Here is a 23,577-nt window from a genome sequence, read left to right as displayed (position 1 = left end):
AGAATTTAACATGAGAGAATATCTAATGACGAAACTGTTTCTTTAATTTTACGTTCCCAGAATGAAACAATATATAAATAGAAAAACGAACAGATTTACCGTAACTCTTGGAATATTATAAAGTGATAAAGCAGGGGTGTTTTCCCAAGGGAGGTGTTTAAATCTTTTCCAAATCAATGTCAGCCGGTCATTTATTTTTTTAACATTACGTTTACGCGACAAACAAACAGCAATGTGAGTATTAATTATACAAAGCTGTAGTTCTAACAGCTACACACTTGGTTTTCGTAAGTAATTTCGTTAGTACAAGCGTTTTCACAAACGTGAAGTTGACGCCGACTTCAATCAGTGCGATTATGTTAATTTACCATTTATGTAAAAACAATAAAACAATAAACACGACAAATGCGATGCTCAACCATTGTTATCTCAATACTCACCAGAAAAAAAAAAGCCGGGGAGGGGAGACTGGCGTAACCTGTGTACATGCAGCCGTCCTGCTCCGCTCCGCTAAAAAAAAAATCGTGGAGCGGACGTACGTTCCCTCCGGGATTGTTTTGAGCGAAACGGGACCGCTGTACACAGGTTAAGACTGGCGTTCATTCGTGGGGTGACGCTCCCAGGGGGGGGTACTCCGGGATCAAAGTGACGGGGATGATCGAATGGAGGCAAAACTCAGGACCCAAAAAAATCCCTAAGTCTCCCGACATTACCCAAAAAAATCCCTGGACCAAAAAAACGCCCCAAAAAATCCCTAGTCAAATTACCCCTAAATTGCCAAGGCCGCGCCAAGGCACTTTAGTTTGATTTTAATTCGCTGTTTTCACCGTTCCCATAATACATCTTGTTTACCCCCCAAAATTTTTGCATAAGCATTGTTTTCAATTTCTCTTGGGATTTACAGTGACGTGCAATCGTCCCCAGAGAAATTAAAAACAATGCTTATGCAAAAATTTTGGGGGGTTATTTAAATAAAACAAGATGTATTATGGGATCGTGAAAAAAGCGAATACCCAAAAAAATCCCCTATTTAAATCAAGTCCCCAAAAAAATACCTGCCAAATTCTCCTACCCAAAAAAATCCCGGAATCGAAAATTTCGACCCCCAAAAAATCCTTCGCACATCCCCGTCACTTGGATCCCGGAGTACCCCCCCTGGGGTGACGCTTACAGTAGAGTCCGGATTTCTCAAACCCTCAGTTCACTGCTCAGTTTCTCGAAACTCATTTCTCGATCCAATTTCCGTTTCCCTTGGATAGTACTTCTCTGTATTTTGTACCCCCGATTTCTCAAACAATTTTCGTTTCCTCTGGAGGGTCGAGAAATCGGGATTCTACTGTATTTCAGATTTTCGCAGAGAGGATTAGTGCCGTAGAGCAGTTTTCAATTGAGTGTCGTAAAACCAAAACCAATGTAATTACTTCGGCCAATCACAAAAGACACGGACAATCCAGTGAACCAATCAAAACTCGAAGCAAATACATGTAGCCGGCAGGAAGCGCGGGAAAACGTGCGCGAGCGAGTCACGATTGGTTTTGGTTTTAGTTCTGATTGGCTGAGAAAGTGGCGCGAGATTTTAAAGCCAATCATTGAGCGTAGTAATTCAAAACCAAAGCAAACGCAAATTACTTTCGACACTCAAGTGAAAACCGCTCTATGTTATACACTTATTGTTGTAACCTTTATTCTTGGCATTTCTTACTTACTACACTAGTTTAGTTTTACTGCCATTATTATGGCGATTACCTTTCTTACATTATAGGTATGGTATTCTACAGTTGAGACCCAATTCTTCGAACCTTACTTTAAGGGAAACGAGAAATCGGGAGTGAAATTATACAGTTTGTCTGAGTATATCACCGAGAAACGACTCTAGTCAACTCGGCGCACGGCTATGTATCATGTGATATCCTGCGCGACTTACTGTATTCGCACAATATTTAAACACAGGTAATCAAAGCGTACTATGAGAGTTTGTATGGATGTACTATAAGGGCTACCCTGGGTGCCAGAGGTTTTCCTTGCGCGGTTTTCGGTGTCAGTCATGTCTTAATGCCAAAGTATTCACCGCGCGCAAGAAAAAATCCTCTGGTTCCCAGGGTATATAAGGGCTTGTATGGATTTGAAATAAATTTGAGAAAAATATCTCTTCTGACTATCATTGAAAAGGCATAAACCTTGCCTGGCGTCATTTTTTGTTTTTCTAGTGCTTTAAAAAGCCATACGCGCGATTTTCGTTTCATCGATCTGTCACGTACTAAAACAAAGATTTTAAGTTTTATTAAGTAGCTTTTCAGTGATAATAAGAGATATTTTTCTCAACTTTATTTCAAATCCCTACAAGCTCTTATACGTACATCCATACAATCTTAATCCCTATTAACTATAAGCTCCCTATTAACATTAGATCTAGTCAGAATGTTAAGCTTTTTAAAAAAATATGTAAATACCTTGGTCTTCGTAGGTCTCGACCATTTCTCTATTTCTTAAGTTAAACTCTATTTTAGTACTTTGTTTTTAGTCATTTTAATTGTATTTATGGGGCCACTAGTTTCTCAGTTTTTAACTATAAGTGTTTTTACCCTCGTTAAATAAAGTTATTATTATTATTATTATTATTATTATTATTATTATTATTATTATTATTATTATTATTATTATTAATCTTGATTAAACTGTATAAGAGTTCGGTAAGATTTCTAACGATGTTCTTCTCGACAGTAAAATGAAATCCGACTGCCTCCTTCCCTTTCCAATGGAGTAGTGTTGTTATGCGTGTTCATTGAACTCAGTCGTCCATTAATGTCTGACTGCATGGGATAAACGCGCCCAGAGTACCTCCCGAAAAACTGGCCAAGCGTCCGCCGAAAGTCTGGGAATCTACAGCTGTATATAATGAGGTTCATAAAAGAATTGCTGTAGTGAAGGAGTTTAATTGCGTGGATGAAATTTATCCCCACTTTCGGTCGGCAGCGAATGCAAAAGAACATTGCAATGTTCAAGAAATGAAATGGTAGCCACGTGACGAAAAATACCCCTGTGACAATCACTAGTGTGAGCACGAGCTTTTGTTCTCGTTCAATGGACACACGGCTGTTCCTGCGCCGGTCGCTAAGCTCAAGCTGACGAGCCCGCACTTTGTACCAGACTGCGGTGTACGCGGCGAGCATCACAACGAGGACGAACGAAAGAGCGAACATCATGTTGTAGAAGAACGCTGTAAAATCGATGATTTTACGCGCACTCAAAACATGCAGTAAAACTTGCAGCGATGACAGAAGCCAGCAAACTACCACTGCCGCAAAATAAGGCGGTTTTCCCATCGCTCGGTGCCTGTGAGGCCAGAATACAGAAAACACGCGCTCAAGACCGATTACAGACAGGCCGAACAGAGATGCAAAGCCTGTTAGCAGATCAATAGCCTCGTAGGAGATGATAAAAGTGCTGTTCCGGGCTAGAATGCTTTGCGGCCACTGGAAATACCATGTACATAGGAACGGCAACCGCGCCCACGAGCAGGTCAGCCACTGCTAAGTTGATCAATAACATACTTGTGCGCATGCGGCGAAGTCTTGAATTGTTGAGGAACACTGCTATGGAGAGTGAATTCCCAACAATGGTGAAGACAGCGAGGCTACTGTAAAGTACTGACCATGTTACACGCGCTGAGGCCGAAGTAGGCATGGTCATCTCACACTCCAATCAACTACAATTAAAGTCAAAATCTGCAAAATTAAAAACGACATAGATAAAAGGACTATGTCACTGATTTACCAGTTTCACAGCCATTTGTCGCGGCCGTTGTCCATTTTTCTTTGAGCACTCTGTTAAGTGCATCTGGCCGGGCTCGGAAAACGATTCAACTAGTAGGCTACCAAGTGTTTCCCCCCTCGTTTTGAACCGTGCTGTCTCTCCTTGGTTCAGATATTTTTGGGTGCTACACTAATTCAGCTAAGACAAATCTCGAAATCCCCTTGACGTAGCTCCTTTAATTAATGCTAAAGAGCATTCGTTTCCGCAGGCTACCCTTTCAGCATTTTGTCCAATCGCGCCCACAATTTGCGGGTAGTTATTTATACTTTGAGTAAGATAATGAAATCAGTATGACCAATGGTATAATACCTGAAAAGGTTTGGAAAAAGGGCTAACCCTTAAATCCCACAATATTAGTAATATAAAGACCAACGTGAAGGAACAAATATGCGCCGGCGCCCCCGGTCAAATTTGACGCCGTTTACAAGGAATAACATATTTTATATACAGTAGAACCCCCGGTAACTCATCTCTCACACCCCCTAACTAACTACTTCCATTTCCTTTTACCCCACTTTTCATCATTTCTCTCTCTCAACTCGATATGCCCCCTAACTCAACTATTTCGTCCCTCTGTCAATTCCTCAACTCATTCGTTCTTCAGCTCCCACTCCATTTCTCGTCTCCCTATCGTCTTCAACTCATTAAGTTCACACTGTCGACTTGCTCATATCACGTCCCCAGAGTCGGGTCCCCCAACACTCCGTCCCTCGTCATTTGTGTTGATAGTCGAAAATTTCACTATTGTCAGCAAACATACTACTCTCACAGCGAGAAAGCCTACATCCGACATTATTCTACACCCTCTTACAACGAACTCGTAATCTCGGTTCCAGCTCCTTTCGACTCTCTCACATTATTCCACACTAGCCACTTACAGTCACACATCGACTTACTTCGTCTCTCGCCTATCACTATTCCACAACTACGCTATCACTATACCCATTCCACTCCTGTACCTGCGCCACCCCTCACACCACCCTCGGCAATCACACATGGCACTCTCTCTCCCTTCCATCACCACTATGTCCCCGGCTCTCAACACTCTGCTGGTCACTCTTCTCCCCACACTCCTCACCCCTGTCTCCTCCCCCTCCTTCCCATCCCCTCCTCCCCCCCACACCCTCACAAAACTAACACAAAAAAACACTACGCCTATCCCAACTAGTATTCCCCATACATCACTCCCCAATAAATCTATATCCTAAAAATAAAACATTTTAGGCTGGACTGATCAATAAACAATAAAAAAAGTTGAAAAAGAAACTCAGGCTAAATATAGAGTTGCATTAGAGCGGAGAGCGAGATTTTAGTGATTTGTTTGGAGTTCTGTGGTCCACCTTTAGTCCTAGGGGTCCGTCGGGTCGGTGTGTGTGTGGTTCTGCTTGGCTGTGTGGTTCTCTGGGCTGGTGCTGGCGGCGCCCCTCCCGCCGGCGGGGCGGCGCCGGGGGGGGGCGGGCGGAGTTTGAAAAGCTATATTTCTGAAAATTACGTTCTGAATCTTATTCCTGAAGTATGACTTGCATTCTGTGCTGGAGTTAACCTGAGATCATGCCCTCCCTCCCTAAAGATCGCCTGATCGCAGTTATGCTGAAGTGAAAAAATGGTTCTAAAATCTCATGCAGGGAAATGAATATTGATTAAAGGCTCGTGCCTCACCTGAACACAGTTCATCGACGTGTCATGAGTTCTAAAGAAACTGTTTGAAAACTGACAGTTTGTCAAAGCTCGAGTCGATTGAGGCGAGGAAGATCACATACTCTTACTCTCTGCACCTTCAATTCGACGATTTTCCGTGAAATACGTTTCAATGTTTATATTTTATTTATATTTCAGCTAACTCCAGGGTTCGCATTTCAAGATGCGTGCGTCACCGGTCATAATCAGTTTCGGAGGAGGACACGCAACATTGAATGATAAAGTCACCGGGCCTAGATAAGATAAATTACAATTATCAATTACTGACAAAAATGAAAGTACTGATTTATCTGCTTCAGATTGCTAAATTAATAGAGAAGCATACATTTATGTTCATGATTTACTTACACACGTGCGAGGAAGTACGTTTAAATGACGAAGTTTAAAGGAGCTAAAGGTCGAAGGGATTAGTCACAGCGGTAGTCACAGCGAAGGACCGATCGAATAAAGGCAACCCGCTTCCTTAGCTGAGTCATAAATCTGTTCCGGCGGCGTCTCGGTAGCGTAGGCTTGGTGAGAGCGAAAAAAATACCGAGAATATTGGGGAAACCAAGGAATGCGAGCTTGCCTCCCCCCTGGATTTTTTTTTTTTTAAGAAAAAAAAAAAAAAAAAAGGGAGAAAAAAATACTGGTTTTTAAAAAAAAGTTATCAACTCCACTTCTGGATATGATGTAATACCAACTCCTCGCTCACCCGCGTTTTTTGTTCTCTCCTCAAACACTCCTCAGGAGTTAAATTTCGGCTACCATAGTCTCCGTCTCCCTGTTGCGGCTCTTTTTGTTGGCGCTGCACTGTTTCCTCTCTCTCTCTTTTTCTTTGTTTCCCGTTCTGTGTGTCATCTGTTTCTGGTCTTCTGTTCCCTTCTCTGCACTGGTCTCTCTTCCCAGCGAAGGAGAGATCGTATAGAGGCTACCCGTTTCCAGCTAATCCCTAACCCCATCGAAGGAGAAGAAAGTCAATCCCTTTCCCCTGCTTCCCGGCCGTGTGTACCCTTAAGATCCCCCCCACCCCGCCCCCCGCCCCCCGCCCGCCCCCCGCCCCCCGCCCCCCCCCGCCCGCCCCACCCACCGCACCACACCCACCGTCCCCCCTCCCGCCTCCCGCCACCTTTCATTTCCGCAACTCCGCTTTTCAAGCTTCATTTCAAATCGAGATATCGCTGAATCAACTTTGTGCTTTTCAGTTCATAGCTTAAGTATGTAAGTGATATTGTGATATGACATTATTATCTGTGCTCTTTTCACTTCTCCCGGATACCCAGTGTCAAACTTGTCAACACATGTGGGGCAACAATAGCAGCGTCTACCTATTTATCTAATTTCATTCATTTTTTTTCGCTCTTCGGACTTCGATCTTCTCAGTTTCTCCACTTAGCCAAGTTTACTACAGCGGTCACACAAAACTGAGTTTTTTTGGTAACTATCGATGGTTCGTAACGGTTTTTACTGCCTCAGAGTTTACTTAGAGAATATCAGCTTACGAACTGTACAAATCTATAAAAGAAAATAAGAAAGCAAAAACGAGTTCTGAAGTAAATATAAATACTATGTAAAGAGATTTACCTTAATCACGGCAAGGCGTGGTATTTTTCGCGTCTAGCTCAAGGAAGGCGTGATATTCTGAGTTATTCCTTGACCCCTGTCAAACGTCTGAATGCAGTGTATTTCGGATGGTTTTTTTTTAATTTTAAAATCGCTCCTTGATGTTTTATAGCCTCGAGATTCTATCAGACGGCAGCAATTGTCTTTTTGAACTATCATCAATTGACAGGGCAGTGACAGATAAGCTTCTTCTTCCGGCAAGTGAAGGTAATGATAACGAAAAACAGAAGAAATTGAAATTTTCTTTCCACAGAAGATAACTTCGCCCAAAGTGAAAAAATAGTGAACATTACCAAAACATATCAACTGAATGAGTGAAAAAAATTAAAAAAAAAACATCGCATAATCGTTCATTTAGACGATTTTGTAGTTTAAAAAGCTCTCAAATTTGATTTGTTTTCCTAAGATCATTTCAAAGTATTAAAAAAGTTATAGCCGGATTAATAAATTAAATTTAGCGGGCGGCAGTCAGCTAAGGGGAATTTCATTTAGTGCTAAACGTATTTAATAAAGCTTGAACATTTCACAATTAAATTTAAATATATAGAAAACGAAAGTTTTAGCTTGTTTCACATCCACATTACGTTAAGTCGGTATTTCATTTCGTATGTTCCTATACGGGTTATAAAAATATTCATATTGTTAAAATTTTCTGTTGACCTGAAAACTAAATTTATTTGAACAATGATTTTTCTAAGTACACAAAGCATTGCAAACGCCACAAGCTATTCAACTCAAATCGTCCAACAACATTTTTTCATTATTGTCAGTCTTGACAAAAACACACAAGTCTAACAAGAGTGTCAATTTTTCTTTTCAAGAAATAATTGTTGTGAGAACACCTTTCTTTGCAGCGAATGTTTCTTTAGAACTCACTTGACAATCTGACGTCTAATTTCCATAAATTTATTATTAAAATCGTCTGAACTATTCTCTGCTTCTGTAAACAGCGGTCAAACGTTACCAATTGACTTCGAGAGGGAATACATGATCACTGACCACATACACAATCCACTTTAATTACCACCCGCAAGTTTTGCCTTTTTGTCTTCTTATTAAAAACTAGTAAAATGGTGTAAAAAATAAAGTTGTGAAGGCAATTGAGTTTTTTTCTTGCTATACATTTCTTTAATGTTCTCAAAATTGAAAAAGCTTGGGTCATAATCAAAGCTTTCATTCAGTATGTGAAACTCTATGTAGCTATACTAAGCAAACAAAGCCATGACTGCTCGCGACTGAAATTCAGATTAAATACGTCAATGAAGATTCCAGAAAAAAAAATACGTATGGACTTCTTGAGTGAGTTTAAGAAAGAACCCCTTTACACTTTATCCAGGAATCCACGTTTTGAATACACTTGACCAATATTACAAATAGGCACCTACAATTCCATATCAGCAATGCATTCAAGTTTGCATGTCCAGTGTAAATGCATTAAAGGAACGAATTTCAAAGACGAAATTGTTATTTCTTACTTTTCTAGGCCGCCTGAATACATTCCAAAGTAAGTTTTGAGAAACTTTAGTCCCCGGTTTTGATATAAAAAGGGTCCATTGAACCGTTCCCTTTCAAGTAAATAATATTTTAGGGCTGATTCACAGCGATGATCCAAAATAAACTGAATTGAGCGCGCGTTTTATTTACGGATTAATCTCTAGCTGCAAAAGTTAATACAGTATTTATGTCGAAATCCTGTATTGTTTCTTAGTTTTTTAAGGTAACTTCTTCGGTTTTCTACAGCGGCGCTATTTTCGGGTAGATATTATTATTTATTTTGCTGTGATACGCATTCATTATTGCCAGGCCAAACGAAATCCAATATTCCTATATGTTTTCAAGTCGATATTCAATACCGTTTCCCTTTTACTAAAAGGTTTATTACTGAAAGCTGAGCTTCTAAGCCAATCTGATTCAATGTATCCATAACCCCGATTTTGAATCGTAACATTAGGGCATGCACGTTTCTCAATCCCGAATAAAAACGCGACAAGGCGTTTGTTTAGGAGATATTCTTATTCCGAAATAGAGTTCTAACTCCCGGGAATATTGCGAATGCGCCTTTACTTTCATCTCTTAGGTTTTATGAACATGTTCAAGAAGTTATACTCGCTTATTGGAGCATGGGATATATATAAATGTAATTCCTCGAAACTGCACTTTGTGAAATCTAAATTGCCATGTTGAATTCGCTAACTCGAAGCTCTTATACGTTACCTATAATTGTGACTCAAAATCGAAACTGAATCGAATTCAGTCTTCAACAAACAATTTTAGGGATTAAAACGATATATCGATGTATCTAAGTGTACTAGCCATTTACTTAAATTCATTGCACAAAAATATTACTGGGATATTCAATGGTTAAAATTAAAGGTAATCTTATTATGGCAATTACTAACTTAGACGCAACATTTAACTTCACAATAAGACAACAAAGAGCCGTAGTCGCAACACCTTTAGTCTTAAATCGCGTCTAAATCACAAACTTTTACCGCTCCCGCGAAAAGTCGTATATTGCTTAAAAGCAGGTGTATAAATAAAAATAACATTTGGCAAAACTGTCTATGATCCGGCTTTCATGCGCCGTTGACAAAAATAAAACGAATCAAAAGCTTGCTTACCGTCTTCGCTCTGATGTACTGTGTTCCTCTAAAAATAAAAAATAAAAATCCACACAGGATTTGCGAATTAAAAAGATCACGCCTCTTCTGTAATGAAGCAGATGTTCAAAAGGTACCACAGGAAGCTGGCAAGGGATACCTACATGAATTTTTATATTTATAGTTTATTTGCTAATTAATTAAACACCCACGCTTATTCGCATTACTGCCAGTCTGGTCCCCAGACTCTAAAGGGCTCTCGATCGGGTGGGCTTTTGATCGTGAGAGTTTTTCATCTAATACAGTAAACACCTATGATTTCGGGATTTCGGGGTTCAGGCCGCCATAAGTTCTTATTTACCGGTTGCTCAGTGAGAAATATAATAAGAATATAATAAGCAGGCTGAATTGGTTCTTCGTTTTTATGTGGTGCTTTATTGGCCAACTTCAGTTTCAGCCTGATCGGTCCTTAATCCACTTGTTCTTATATTGCGGGTGTTTACTGTCAGTACTGCACTTACATTCTGCATTTAACATCACTTGAATTTTCTCGCTCACCGCACTTTCATACTTCAGTTACAATTTTTCGTTGCTCCATGAAACAATTTCTTTGGCAGTATTACTGCCAAAATAGAAACGAATTGTAGCTACATAAACTTTCAAAGTTTTTCAGGGGAAGCGTACAGGTAGTCAAAACTTTTTACGTTCTTTAATTCGCTTGCAGTCCGTCCTAATCTTGTTCCTTTTACTTTATTACCTTTTGGTGTTTGTCGGTGTTTTCGAGAAATACTCCTAGTCGCTTCATGCTACGGAAACCGGCCTGCTGAGCCACTAGGCTTGTATGTAGACTTTACCTTTTAACCCACTTGTGTCAATCTACAGGTTAGTGTTCACTGCAAAATTTACATTTAAAATGAATCCACCTATAAAGACGGAAAAAATAGTTTATTCAGTTTTCTGAACTGGGTGTATGGTTACACAGTAAACGAGTTTTTTTATATACTAAGAAGAAGACATTTATATCGTATGGATGAAACCAAGTGATACCATCTTTCATTGACAAAATAGAAAAACACACCGTGTGTTTATTAAGTATTGCTGGATGCGAAAAGGTTAGTGGGTTTAGGGAAATTGCACGACTTTCGTATAGCGGTTTTCACTTGTGTCGAAAGTAATTCTCGTTTGCTTTGGTTTTGCATTTATACTACGCTTAGTGATTGGCTCAAAAAACTCGCGCCGCTTTCTCAGTCAATCAGAGGTAAAACCAAAACCAATCGTGACTCGCTCGCGCACGTTTTCCCGCGCTTCGTGTCGGTCTACATGTATTTGCTACGAGTTTTCATTGCATCACTAGATTGTCTGAGTCGTTCGTGATTGGCCAGACTGATTACCTTGGCTTTGGTTTTACGACACTCAATTAAAAACTGCCCTAAAATCGCACTCTGATTCGCTCGAGAGTTTGCTTGAAGCTGTGTAAACATTGAGCAACATTTTAGTATAATTCCTTTTAAAAAATTAGGCGAGTGACGTGTTATCACAGCCGTATATACGTAGACTCTTGCACAACACTTCGCCAGGCACCCAGGCACCTAATGAAAGCCCGCCTTATCACCACAATTTTATAAAATACTGAAATGTATTTCTAAATAACAATTATTAGTAAAAATATTTACATCCCTACTCTAGCCTTACACGCGCTTTTATAGTTTACAATATAAAAACAAGGTTTTCAATAACTTACAAATATACGGAGGAAATGTAGGCGCCTTAATGAGAATTTTTTACCAGCTCTTTATCAAAAATCAAGATTAGAAAGCGTCTTATAATTTTATAATACATGAAGAACCAACACAGTTATATACGCAGCTTCAGTTGCAAAAAGAAAGCCTTCGAAGAATTTTAAGCTTGAACGGGATCGCCAAACAGCAGGCATGTTTGCATCGGCATTTTTACATTACACTGAAGAAGGGCTCTGCCCGAAACGTCTGTAAATATTAATTTTTTGACACTTAAAAGAGTTTTTTCTCGAATTTTTTTACTATGATCCCAAGTGTCACGCATCATTGACTGTTTATTTCATTCATGTGAATGTTTCCTAGGCTTTCTTTTCGCTCATAACTGCGTTGTCCGTAATACATTTAAAACTTGGCAATGCGTTCTTCAGAAGGAAGGAGCTAGGCCTGCGACCACTGTAGCTGTTGCCTATTCAATTTGTTAACAAGCCTTTTTTTCTAAGAAACACCGCGATGCTATCCTTTTGACATATTACTATCTAATAATGATTCAAGTTTCAGTTTTATCTTACTTTCATACAAAATATAAATATAAATTATGCTAATTCTATTTAATGTAATACATTGCCCCAAGCTACAACCCGGCCCATACTTCTAAACAACGAGATGTCAAGGACACTGATATTGCTGGCAAGGCCAAAAATGCAGTTATTATGGAAAAACTTGTGTTGTTAAGACACAAGGCAGCATATCTTTGTATTCTCTGAAAGAGATAGAAATACCTAGATCAGCCTCTACAGCAAAGTTGACTGAAAAATAATACATATTCAGAAAACGGTCAAATGTTAACTTCAAGGAAGTAGTTATTTACAGCTACCCCGAAGGCTCATTATTGCCATTCGATTAATTAGAGAACACACAGAAATCCGGAAATCTACCACACTTTATTTACCACAAAGCGACAGGTGCAATGGACTGAAGTTTAAAAAACTCAACTCCTGAACAAGATCTAACCGGCGTCTCTGTGTTGTGTTCTTGGGAAAAGACCCTAACTTTCGCAGTGCCTCTCTCCGCCAGGTGTATAAATGGGTACCAGCGAATTAAATGCTGGGGGTAACCCCTGCGATGGACTAGCATCCCACCCAGGTGGAAGTAGAAATAATCCTAGTCGCTTAATGCTACGGAAACTAGGATAAGCTTTAGCTTGATACACAGACTTAATGGGGGTCCTTCTTAACTACAGATCTAGAGCAGTTGTTAGGTCTTTTCAAGGTATTGCTGAAGACTGTATTTTGTGGCAAGCGATTTTGAAGCGTTTTGTAACACTAAAACTCTGAGGAAAGAAGGAAGAGTTTCTTATTTTACATATCAGAGTTAACATAGCCTTCTTTATAATCTGACGCATGCAATTACTGTTTACACGATAAACAGAAACGCTACTGAAGAAAGTCTGTAAATACGGGTAAAGGTTCCTTACGTCAAAACTTTGATAATAAAGCGAATTTCATAAAAACCGTACGTCGCATTAAGCATGTGGACGTTCTTTATCTATTGACACCGTTTGAGTTTAGTTTTTTTCCCTGTTCTGGTCACGTGACTTGTCAAGTATGGCTGTGATTTGAAGCTCTTCCTTACTACCACATAAAGTTTCTCTTAGCTACAAATTCTTACCTGAGATATTCCAAAAGTCCATTTAAATCTGAAAACTTGTTTGAACTCCTGTAAAGGAATGTCTGTCCATTTTCTGTCAAACAAATCTAAAAGAGCAAAGTACAACTTCAGGAATGAGAATTGTGTTTACCATAATTATTGTTTGCCACATTTATTGCATTTATTAACCTTGAAGTTGTAGAGCTCCTTGTTCGAGTCAGCCTTCCAACAGTACATGGTTAGAACCTGCAAAACATGGTAACATGGCTATGAGTGATGTTGTGGCCAGTGAGTACTGTATTGTCGTATGCTGAAAGCGAGGGGTAGACTGGGTTGAGCATGCAATACTGACTTGACTGAAAATTAAATTTCTACAAAATTTGTAAATTAATGATTGTTAAAATTACTAATTATGCCCCAGGGATCAGTAGTGTCTGACGGTTCATCAGCTACACCCCTCCCCCAAGCAATTTATCTGGTTGTTCCTTAGGTGGAGAGTAATGCTGCATTACCTGAGAACACAACACAAGGACTCTGGTGAGGCTTGAGGCTGGATCTTTTAATTCAGAGTCTCAGGGATGTTGCTAAGGACCGGCTGCCGGCTAATTTAACCGGCTGAAATAGAACTTTAATCCAGCTGAAATTTCGCGTGAAAACAAAGGCTTGGGTAAACTTTTAGAGCTGCCAAGGCCAGAAAAGCCAGCTGAGATTGTTGATGAGCCGGCTTAGTGTTTTCTTAGCTACATCCCTGCAGAGTCAAATTGACCCATCATGCCATCATGTGCCAGGCCACCAGATTGGCATTTAGTTTTTTAAATCGATAAAACTTTTGTATGCTTTGAGTACATATAGCTGTCTGCCCATAAGAGAGTTTATAAGAATAATAATCCTGTGACGAATTATGCATAACCGTAATTAGCCATGTTCGAAACGAGCAGGGGACTGGGTACGAATATTCAATATCGATTGAATTGAAAAATGAACCCTGTCATGTGAAAGAGCATCCAAAAATTAGTTTATTTACCAAATTTGATTGTTATTGGTTTAAACGCATAGGTATGACTCACTTTTAGAAATCGTTAAAATAAGAGAGCTTAGTATGGATTGGAGGGACAGCTGTCCATCCAATCCATACTAAGCTCTCTTATTTTCACGATTTTTAAAAGAGTACCATGCCTTTGCATTTAAACCAATAACTCTCAAATTTGGCTAAGTCACTAATTTTTGGATGCTCTTTCACATGACAGGCCCAATTTTTCAATTCAATCGATATTGAATATTTGTTCCCAGTCCCCTGCTCGTTTCGAACATGGCTAATTAGAATATTAGAATATATAAGTGCACATGCACATATGCAGTATTTAAGTAGTAATTTATGCAATTAGCAGTCAGTCTTTCTAATGTAAGCACTAGCGATGTTCGGTTAGCATTAAGGTCAACATTTACTGTTATCTCTCGTTACAAATCCAAACACTCTAGAAGGGTTACTATTTTTTGGAATACATGACTGTTGAAAGGCAATCTTAGGAGTTTTACAACCAAATCAGTATTTAGCTAAATTAACTCCTTCTCTGTGCAATTATCAGTACTAAACATTCTATTAGTGAAAGTTTCACATACCTTTGATCCAGTGGAAGAAATTGAATCCCGAACAAGGAAGGTACCATTTCTTTCATTTGCCGGCAAAGCTCTAACTTTACCCAGTAGAAGTTCCTCAAAATCCTGTTGAAATAATTAATAGTGAAATTCTACTGGATTTGCCGCAAGCATTGTAAAAATATAATCACTCTCAAGTAATTGTGTTTGAACTTGAAATAACCCAGACTTAAAAATCAAAGTCTCTTCGAGATACCGACTTTTTTTGCATGAAGTATGAGTCGAAGGTTTATCCTGTGCAGTCAAAAAGCCGTATGCATGATTTCAGCGTGGATTTTCTCGGAAACTATTGGAGGGATGAAGTTCAAATTCCGCGAAGAGATAGAGCAACAACTCACCGATCGATAGCCGTCGTCAGATAGGTGAGATTTTCAGTAGTTTGGCGTTAATTCCGGTTTGAAGTGGAGGAGGTCGCTGCTGGCGGCCGCCGACTTGCAAGCCTTGTCTCCTCTTTCTCTCTTACTGGCCTTCGGCCGGCTAAATCAGTTAAAAAAGTGCTTAAAACGGCCCGCGCAGGCGAAGAAATACAACACATGAGTCGATAAACGTTTCATTAAACTTTATTGAGATATTTAGAGCGAAATGTAGTTAGATATGTTATTTCCAGAGCTTTATTTCAGTAACCCTTATAGATTTCAAAATTTCTTTTGTTCGTCTCATGTCAACAACGATAATTAACCACGAACACATAGGGTGGTCTGCCTGTGATGCAACATTGCTGTCAACGCGAGGTCACGTCCCTAACGACCTAGGCTGATGACGAAATAGAATGGGCGCTTGTAGCGACCAAATTTGGCCTAAAAAAGAAGCCTTAAAAGAAGCCCCCATCTCTTGCATTTGTTTTAACTTCAATAATATCTTTGAAAAGAGCAAGTTTTTTGGTATGGTTTATTTTTGACGTTTGTAATTTTTAAACGATGTAAGTGCTAGTGGCTATTTATTCGTGTTTTAGTTACGCAATCCATTGTTTGTGCGACGCTTTTTATAGATCGCCTTTCAGACACACGTGCGTTGAGATAAGAAAGCTGACATGTCACTTTTAACATTGTTATATAACGTTTGTAAATGACAAGTCACGTTTTTTCCACGAGATCGCGTGATCACCCACAGCGGAAAGTAATCCCTTGAGAAATTAAAATATTCCCTTGAGAAATTAAAAAAGTCCCTTGAGAGTAGACAAGAATGACAAGAAGGTTCCAAATTTTGCCCCACATAACTGCTATTCTCCTATTTTCGCTTGTAAACAAGCAAAAAAAGTCGCAAAAAGAAAGACACATAAAAATTTTGAGACATTTCTTAAAATGAAAGTTGGTTTTTTGTATAACAGTAAATTTTTTCATGCAAATTTCTATGTAAATTAACTTCACCATTCTTACTAAAGGATTGTGTACACTAGTGGTGAGTTTTCAACTCTGACCTGGTTTCCAATTCCATCAACCTAGTGTAAACTATCCCTTTAAAGTGTCAATTAAATTAATGTTATGATAAAGTTCATTAAAGCGCAAAATTAACCCTTAACTATGACTGTACACTTACAGTTCTGGACTTTGAAGGTTCCTTGTTTGGACTGACAGAATACTGATCAAAATTCTGCTGGCCACTTGACTCTAACAAAGCTCTTTCCTCACTTGTAGGTTCATTCATGTGTTTAGGTGGAGTAGGGGGAAGAACGGTCAAGTATTTGTCTGGAGGGGAGCCTACAGCAGCCCCTACATTGCAAGAGTCATCTGCTGGCTTTTCATCATGTAATAAACTATGTTTCTCCTCACTAGGTGATCTGTCTCGTTGTTCATCTTCATTATACTGTGCCTGATCCTCATCCTTATCGGGCACCTCTGGGGATGGGTCCACAACAGCATACACTGGAGAGCCTTCATCACCAGTCCCTGAGCTGTCATTAGCTTCAGCACTTGGTTTAGCATCAGGGATCGCACTAGAAGTAGGGACCATGACACCATTTGACAGAGGCTGAGTGATGCTGTCAGGTTCAGGGCCTTCCAGTACGGAATACACTGGTTCCTCAGTCACTGTCGTGTTGGCGTCATCTATAAATTGCCTTGGAGGTTTAGGAGGTGGCTGTTTTTGATCTTCGGGAATGGCTTGTTTTTGAAATTTAGGTACATTTGACACAACATCCACAGACTCATAAAGCTGTCCTGGCTGATCAACACCCTTTTCTTGACTGTCAGTTGACAAGTGCGATGACCTTGTTTCATTCTTTTTCGCAGCCGATTGGTGGTCTCCACCCCTCTGGGTTTCGGGATTAGATTGGTGGTGAGATTTACTTGCTAACAAAGCATTACGATGACCTAAAGAAACTTCATCATAAGTAGGAATCACACTTGTACGACTGGATGCCACACTCGTGGTATCTTGTTGTTGGCTCAGTCTATCAGCTGCACTGCTTGTAGAACCATGGCTTGGAGCTTAAAACAACAGTAGAAAAGTTACTATTTATATAATGTATTTATTTACTTAAAAAAGTATAATCGGCTGCGGGAGGTAGCATGGCCTAGTAGTTACTAGGAAGCTGGACTGAACAAAATAAATAGTATTTCCTGCCAGTGTCATTATGGCATTATTATCTGCCTCAAGACCAACGTGACACAGGACAGTATCATAAGTTTTCAAATTGCTTGAGTTAAAATGTTTCTGTGATTTTGTTTTGAGGATAAAATGAATTTACCAGTAGTAAATCACTAGTTTAGTTAATTTTTAAGTTCTTTCTTTCTTTTTGCCTATGTCTATGATGTGCAAAAATACCAAATTGAAAACACTCCCAGGGCTACTGTTTGAGAGACAGCACTTGTGTAGCTAATCGCATAGTGTGTTTGGCTGTTTGGCCAATATCAGGCAGAAGGATTTGCTAAAAACCATGATAAATACCATACTTACATCTGATAGGTGGCTCTTCAACACTGCTATAATCAGTGGCACCATAATTAGCATGTCCGTGTCCTTCTCTGTGGAGAGGCTGAGGAAATGAATAGGCAATTGTTAAAATCATCTAAAAATTGTTAGATGTGCCTTCCTTTTTTTCGACGTTTTTGCTTGTTTACAAGCTAAAAACGTAGAATAGGGGTTATGTGAACAAAATTTGGAACCACATATTTGTAAACTCTCAAGGGACTTTTTTAATTTCTCAAGGGACTGTTTTAATTTCTCAAGGGATTTCTTTCCGCTGTGGGTGATCACTTGCGATCTCGTGAAAACAACGTGACTTGTCACATTTACAAACGTTATATAACAATTTTAAAAGTGACATGTCAGCTTTCTTATCTCAACGCACGTGTGTCTGAAAGGCGATCTATAAAAAGCGTCGCACAAACAATTGATTGCGTAACTAAAACACGAATAAATAATCACTAGCACTTACATCGTTTAAAAATTACAAACGTCAAAAATAAACCATACCAAAAAACTCGCTCTTTTGAAAGATATTATTGAAGTTTAAACAAATGCAAGAGATGGGGGCTTCTTTTAGCTTAGGAGCGGTTAAAATTTAGGCCAAATTTGGTCGCTACATGCAAGCGCAACTCTATTTCGTCATCAGCCTAGGTCGTTAGGGACGTGACCTCGCGTTGACAGGGAATGACAGCAATGTTGCATGAATCGGCTTTACAACATGCGATCGTATCTACGCAGTTCGAGTGGAATTTCAGTCAAAGACAGCAAAATTCTTTCGTATTTCATCTTCAAATATAATTCGAAAGCATTCACTGTATATATGGCTTTTGTTTAATCCTGGGTCTTGATATCCGACCCTCGCAGAGCCTAGACAAAACGCAGCTTGAGTGTAACGATTTGTTTACGCCGCAATTTAATATATGCGCAATGTTTTCTCCGACAGTAGTCGGAAATATCCGTATTTTTTTCGTGCTTTTTCGTGGAGCAATCGTAACGATACGGCCTTGAACACATTGAACAGCGGTCTATAACAATTCAAATATGGCGTCGCAAAAACAAAGCGTCAAACGCATATTTTGCTGTTTCATTTGCTAATTTCGCTGCCGTAATCGACTGCCTCGAAAGATCCTTGCAATTTTAAAGTATAGAATTGTCAGATCTCTGTGAAACTTGCACTGTTTATTTGTGTAATGTTAAGGAATATGTGTATAAATACCCGGCGCGGACGAGCCATTTTTGACAAAATTATATGGCTGCATTTCCTCCGCGGAGATAGGAAATTGTTAAACTAAACTACAAAGAAACTGTAATGATAAGTTCGAAGAACAATGCACAGGATAAACCTTCGACTTATACTTCATGCAAAAACGTCGATATCTCGAAGAGACTTTGATTTTAAAAGATCTTTCTGTTAACAAAAGCTGGTCACACCTTTATATAGACCACAATCTTAAACACAAGAATTCCAAATTATAATTTGGCTAATGATTGGTCACTTGCTCAGTTTTAAACTGTCATTGGGTTTAAAATATTTAAGTACACTAATATTAAAAGTGTACTAGTAGCCTCGCAATACTGTGAAGATAACAAAAAAATCTCAGTGTTTTGGTACGGGTTTATTGTGAAGTCTTCTGACAGAAAAATTGTTTTACGGTTGATTCTAATACAAATATATCGACCGCAACTGGTCAAAGACAATTTTGTACATTTACACTTTTTACCTTTTAAACGTCTTTTATTTGTAATTTTTAGACCTTTTTAATTTCACGAGAGCGTTTTAACGAGCTACGGCTCCTGAGCTCTTGGTGGTTAAATAAACTATGTCTATGTCTATGTCTATGTCTATGTCTATGTCTATGTCTATGTCTATGTCTATGTCTATGTCTATGATCATCAGTCACAGAATAATATTTAATTCTGCAAAGCATAATCAGTCTATTGTTATTGATTGATATTGGCTGGAATCAGAAGCTTCTGCTGGAATTGAATTAATTGTCAGAAAGAGAAACTGAGAACGTTTAATATTTTCCAGCTCAACCATACCTGATACGGATAGGCGCTTGAGCTGTCATGGCTGATACTGTGAGTAAGTCCTATGTCTCGTTTCTTGTTCTGTACCTTCCTGTGTACGTAGCAGATGAAGGCCACAAACGGAATGCCAACAATAATTAACGCGACCAGGGCAAACAAAGCGTATGCCCAATCAGTATATTCACATCCCTGCAAATCGTCATTGTCTGTTGCTTTGGTGAGAAGAGGGCAATGTGTTGTTGTATTACTCTGTGTTGTTGTTCCATTTATAGTCATCAAGTGCTCAAGCAATGCCCTCATGGTAATGAAGAAATTATTGGTGCGAAATTCCAACTTCCTTGAAACATTTCTCAGCTCATTTCCTTGGATCGTCGATCAAGCGAAGTTGATCTGAAAGCGAGCGAACTTTTATGCATACATGAAGTAATAATGTGCTAAGAAAACTCTGCTGATCAAATGTAACGCAGGCTCGACTAAAACCATTTTCTAAAGAAGCGTCTCATTGGTTAGGATTTCCCTCTTTCTCGCAGCCAATAGAAAGGCCGTTTACATTGTGCGCGTTCACTCGTGTTCATAATCTTGATGTACTTGTGAGAAAATCACGAAGTAAAGATGTTTAAAAAGAAAATGCGAAGCGGTAAAACTTTGCAGAGTGGAAGAAAAGTAGGTTTAGGTGCTGGAGGATCAAAAAATGTTAAAAGATCGCAAGATTTGCGGTCTACTTTGGCTCAAAAGCAGGCGAAAAAGGGTCAACCTGGTCGCGCGCTCGCGGCCAGATCGAAAGGCAGAAGTTTGGTCGACGCGAGGCAGAAGATTTCTACGAAGAAAAACCTTGGTACACCTATCGCTCGTTCCATTTCTGTGCTAGACGAACACAGGAAAGAACAAAGGCAGAATTTACACCAACAAAATAGGTCGCTTACGTTTTCAACTGGTGGCCACATTCAAATCACAACAAAGCAAGAAGTGCCGCCAAATCGATCAGCCACGATGATGGGAGATTCGATACGTATCACAGCAAAGGTCGAACGGAGCAAAGAAGAGTTAGAGCGAGAGGCAAACATCATTGCAGGGTATCTTACCATAACCGCTAAGAACAAAGAAGCGAAAAGAAAAGAGAGAGAAAACGAGGCAAAATTAAAGCGCGAGAGACATAATGAGGCAAGGCGAAGAGAACGTGAAAAGAAAGCAAAGAGAAGAGAGAAGGAGAGTAGAGGTCAAACAATGTACAGCCAGATGGCTGGAGAAAATGAATTCTATGCAGTCAAGAAATCCGAGCTCGACACTGAGGAGAGTTTCAGAGACAGTGTATTTGAGGGGAGGCTGGATCACAGTCAGAAAAGCAACAGGTCGCAGACAGGAAAGGTGCCAATATCATCTAAGCAAGAGGCTCCTTCAAGCTGTAGAATCACAGTGTCCAATCTGCACCCGCTGGTCACTCAACAAGATGTCGAAGAACTATTTGGTGTTGTCGGTGATTTGAGGAGTTGTAAAATGCTTGGCAGAGGAACTGCGGAGGTGGTGTATCTGCGCAAGGAAGATGCAATGTTTGCTTTGAATAGATATCATAACCGCAAACTTGATGGTCAGCCCATGCAGTGCAAGTTGAACACTCTACCATCAGCGTCAGTGTATGCACCACCAGCAGCCAGATTAGCTCCACTTCCTCCCCTGCGTCCTTTGCATGCTACCCCTGCACCACCTTCAAGGCCACCCCCGAGGAGTGCTCCTGCAGAAAGGGAACATGCACCGACCACGCCAAGCTCCAGACCAGTGGTATTCAAGGTCAGGATATAACAACGTCCTAAACCCATGCTACGCGTGGTGATGAAAACTGCAAATGCAATTTCTAATAAGTGCATAAAAAGCATTCCCACTATACAAACTGCAGTATAATGGGTTTTTTCATACAAACATACATGCAGCCATCATCAACTTAACACAAGTTACTGTTCATTTTTGCATGTTTTTCTTGTGGCCATATGAACGTACAAAGGAGGCTGAACAGTTCACAATTATGAGAGAAGGGTTCAATAATTATTGCTTGTAATCATTTTTTCTTATAATACTTGGAAACTTTTTTGTTAAAAAAATTATAATGAAGTTTACGATGGGCCACATTTGAGTTATATTGTCCCATTTACAAAAATGCTTCAATTTTAAGCTATTATTACATCACTCCAGATTTTTCAGTGGAACTGCTCACCAGCATTGAATAATAGGACGTTGGATTATTTGCATAACTATCACAAGCTGATTGGTTTTTGGTCACTAGTGGAAACCATTGACCAGTTAACTATCTCAGACAAGTTAAAATAAAAATCCCTGTCATCTTATTGCAGTTTTCAGTGATAAGCGAACTCTAAAATTCAATTCTTAATCAACAGATTACGCTTTTTGTTGCCGTCAATCATCTTAGCAGACCTCTATGGTGGCCTAAGATTGCCATAGTCAAATTGGTATTGAATTGTGAAAAAAGTTCAAAAATAAAAATAAATTAATAGAAAATAAAAATAGTTTTACTTTCTTTTGTTTTTAAATTTTTTTTTATAAAATTATTGAAAAATAAATAAATTTAAAAAAAATAAAATGAAAAGCAAAAAAAAGTAAAATGAAATCAAAAATCTGCATGGCCTATCGTTGCCATAGACCAGAATCACTTGCGGTCGTATCACAACAAACATGGCTGCTCGAATTCGGAATGACTCGTGGATTAAAGATAGAAAACTCAAGGGGGAAATGAAGTAAAAAGGAGGTGACAGGCCTACACAGACAACTACATCGTGACATTTGTACATAGTAAGCCGTTATATAAAATTGGATTGGGTCGTCCAATTTATTTTGCTTCAAACGTGTGATCGTGTGACAGGCCAGCACGGACTCCCACATGATGTAGTGTAACTGTACATTACCTTCATATTTTAGCTCTAACGAGCATGTCTTTAAGATATTTGCCTTTTTTTCTTAGATATAATGGGAGGATCTTTGAAGATGGAGTTCAGCAAAGGCTGATTTTGTATTAAATCCCAGTTAAGCATAAGTATATTTTTAAGGTTACGCACCGATGGGTGGTATGTTGTGACAAATAACAAGATCTAAACTGGACAAAAAATAAATATGTCATCCGTGATGAAAAGCAACACACCTTGCAACACTATAAACAGCCGGGCCCGGCGTTACAAATATAGAATGCAAGTATATAATCAACATGTTCACGGAAAATTTAAGACGTGTCATTCCAGAGCGAACATTTTTAAAACATATCTTGCGAATATGAATGAGCCAAGACTAATTGCAATAGCAATAAATACAAAAATTAATACAGAGCTGTCAAAATGTACCAACGGGAAACCGTGCAGACCTATGACCTCTACACATCTGCTGAGCGGCAGTCTTTTGACTCTACTTAGCCTAAAACATGCTAAAACGCCTCCTAATAAATACAGCTGACAGATTGGACTGACAAATTGGACGACCCAATCCAATTTTACAGAACGGCTTACTATGTACAAATGTCACGATGTAGTAGTCTGTGTAGGCCTGTCACCTGCTTTTTACTTCATTTCCCCCTTGAGTTTTCTATCTTCAATCCACGAGTCATTCCGAATTCGAGCAGCCATGTTTGTTGTGATACGACCGCAAGTGATTCTGGTCTATGGCAACGATAGGCCATGCGGATTTTTGATTTCATTTTACTTTCTTTTGCTTTTCATTTTATTTTTTTTAATTTATTTTTTTTTTCAATAATTTTATAAAAAAAAAATTTAAAAAACAAAAGAAAGTAAAACTATTTTTATTTTCTATTAATTTATTTTTATTTTTGAACTTTTTTTTACAATTCAATACCAATTTGACTATGGCAATCTTAGGCCACCATAGACCTCTCA

At 39.1% G+C, this 23,577-nt stretch overlaps 2 protein-coding genes and 1 pseudogene across 2 annotated transcripts; 1 reads left to right on the top strand and 2 right to left on the bottom strand.

Annotated features, from left to right (window-relative positions):
• Positions 1–2,678: 2,678 nt before the first annotated feature.
• LOC144654921 (D(1A) dopamine receptor-like) lies at positions 2,679–3,699 on the bottom strand (annotated as a pseudogene).
• Positions 3,700–10,639: 6,940 nt separating this feature from the next.
• LOC144653859 (uncharacterized) lies at positions 10,640–20,085 on the bottom strand. Its single transcript, XM_078513972.1, has 7 exons — positions 19,703–20,085; positions 17,648–17,726; positions 16,289–17,178; positions 14,717–14,818; positions 13,286–13,342; positions 13,118–13,203; positions 10,640–12,209 (listed from the first exon to the last, which is right to left on the bottom strand). The coding sequence occupies exons 1-7, from the start codon at positions 19,988–19,990 to the stop codon at positions 12,158–12,160; spliced, it is 1,554 nt and encodes a 517-aa protein (XP_078370098.1). The 5' UTR covers positions 19,991–20,085; the 3' UTR covers positions 10,640–12,157.
• Positions 20,086–20,248: 163 nt separating this feature from the next.
• On the top strand, positions 20,249–22,112 carry LOC144655182 (uncharacterized). The gene has a single exon (XM_078515396.1). It carries the CDS (start codon positions 20,303–20,305, stop codon positions 21,485–21,487), a length of 1,185 nt encoding a protein of 394 aa, XP_078371522.1. The 5' UTR covers positions 20,249–20,302; the 3' UTR covers positions 21,488–22,112.
• Positions 22,113–23,577: the final 1,465 nt, after the last annotated feature.

This window comes from Oculina patagonica, chromosome 5 (genome assembly GCF_052425735.1).
Source record: "Oculina patagonica isolate OP01 chromosome 5, crgOcupat, whole genome shotgun sequence".
Taxonomy (NCBI): domain Eukaryota; kingdom Metazoa; phylum Cnidaria; class Anthozoa; order Scleractinia; family Oculinidae; genus Oculina; species Oculina patagonica.
The sequence above is the reverse complement of the archived record's forward strand: the minus strand, read 5'-3'. Positions and strand labels throughout refer to the sequence as shown.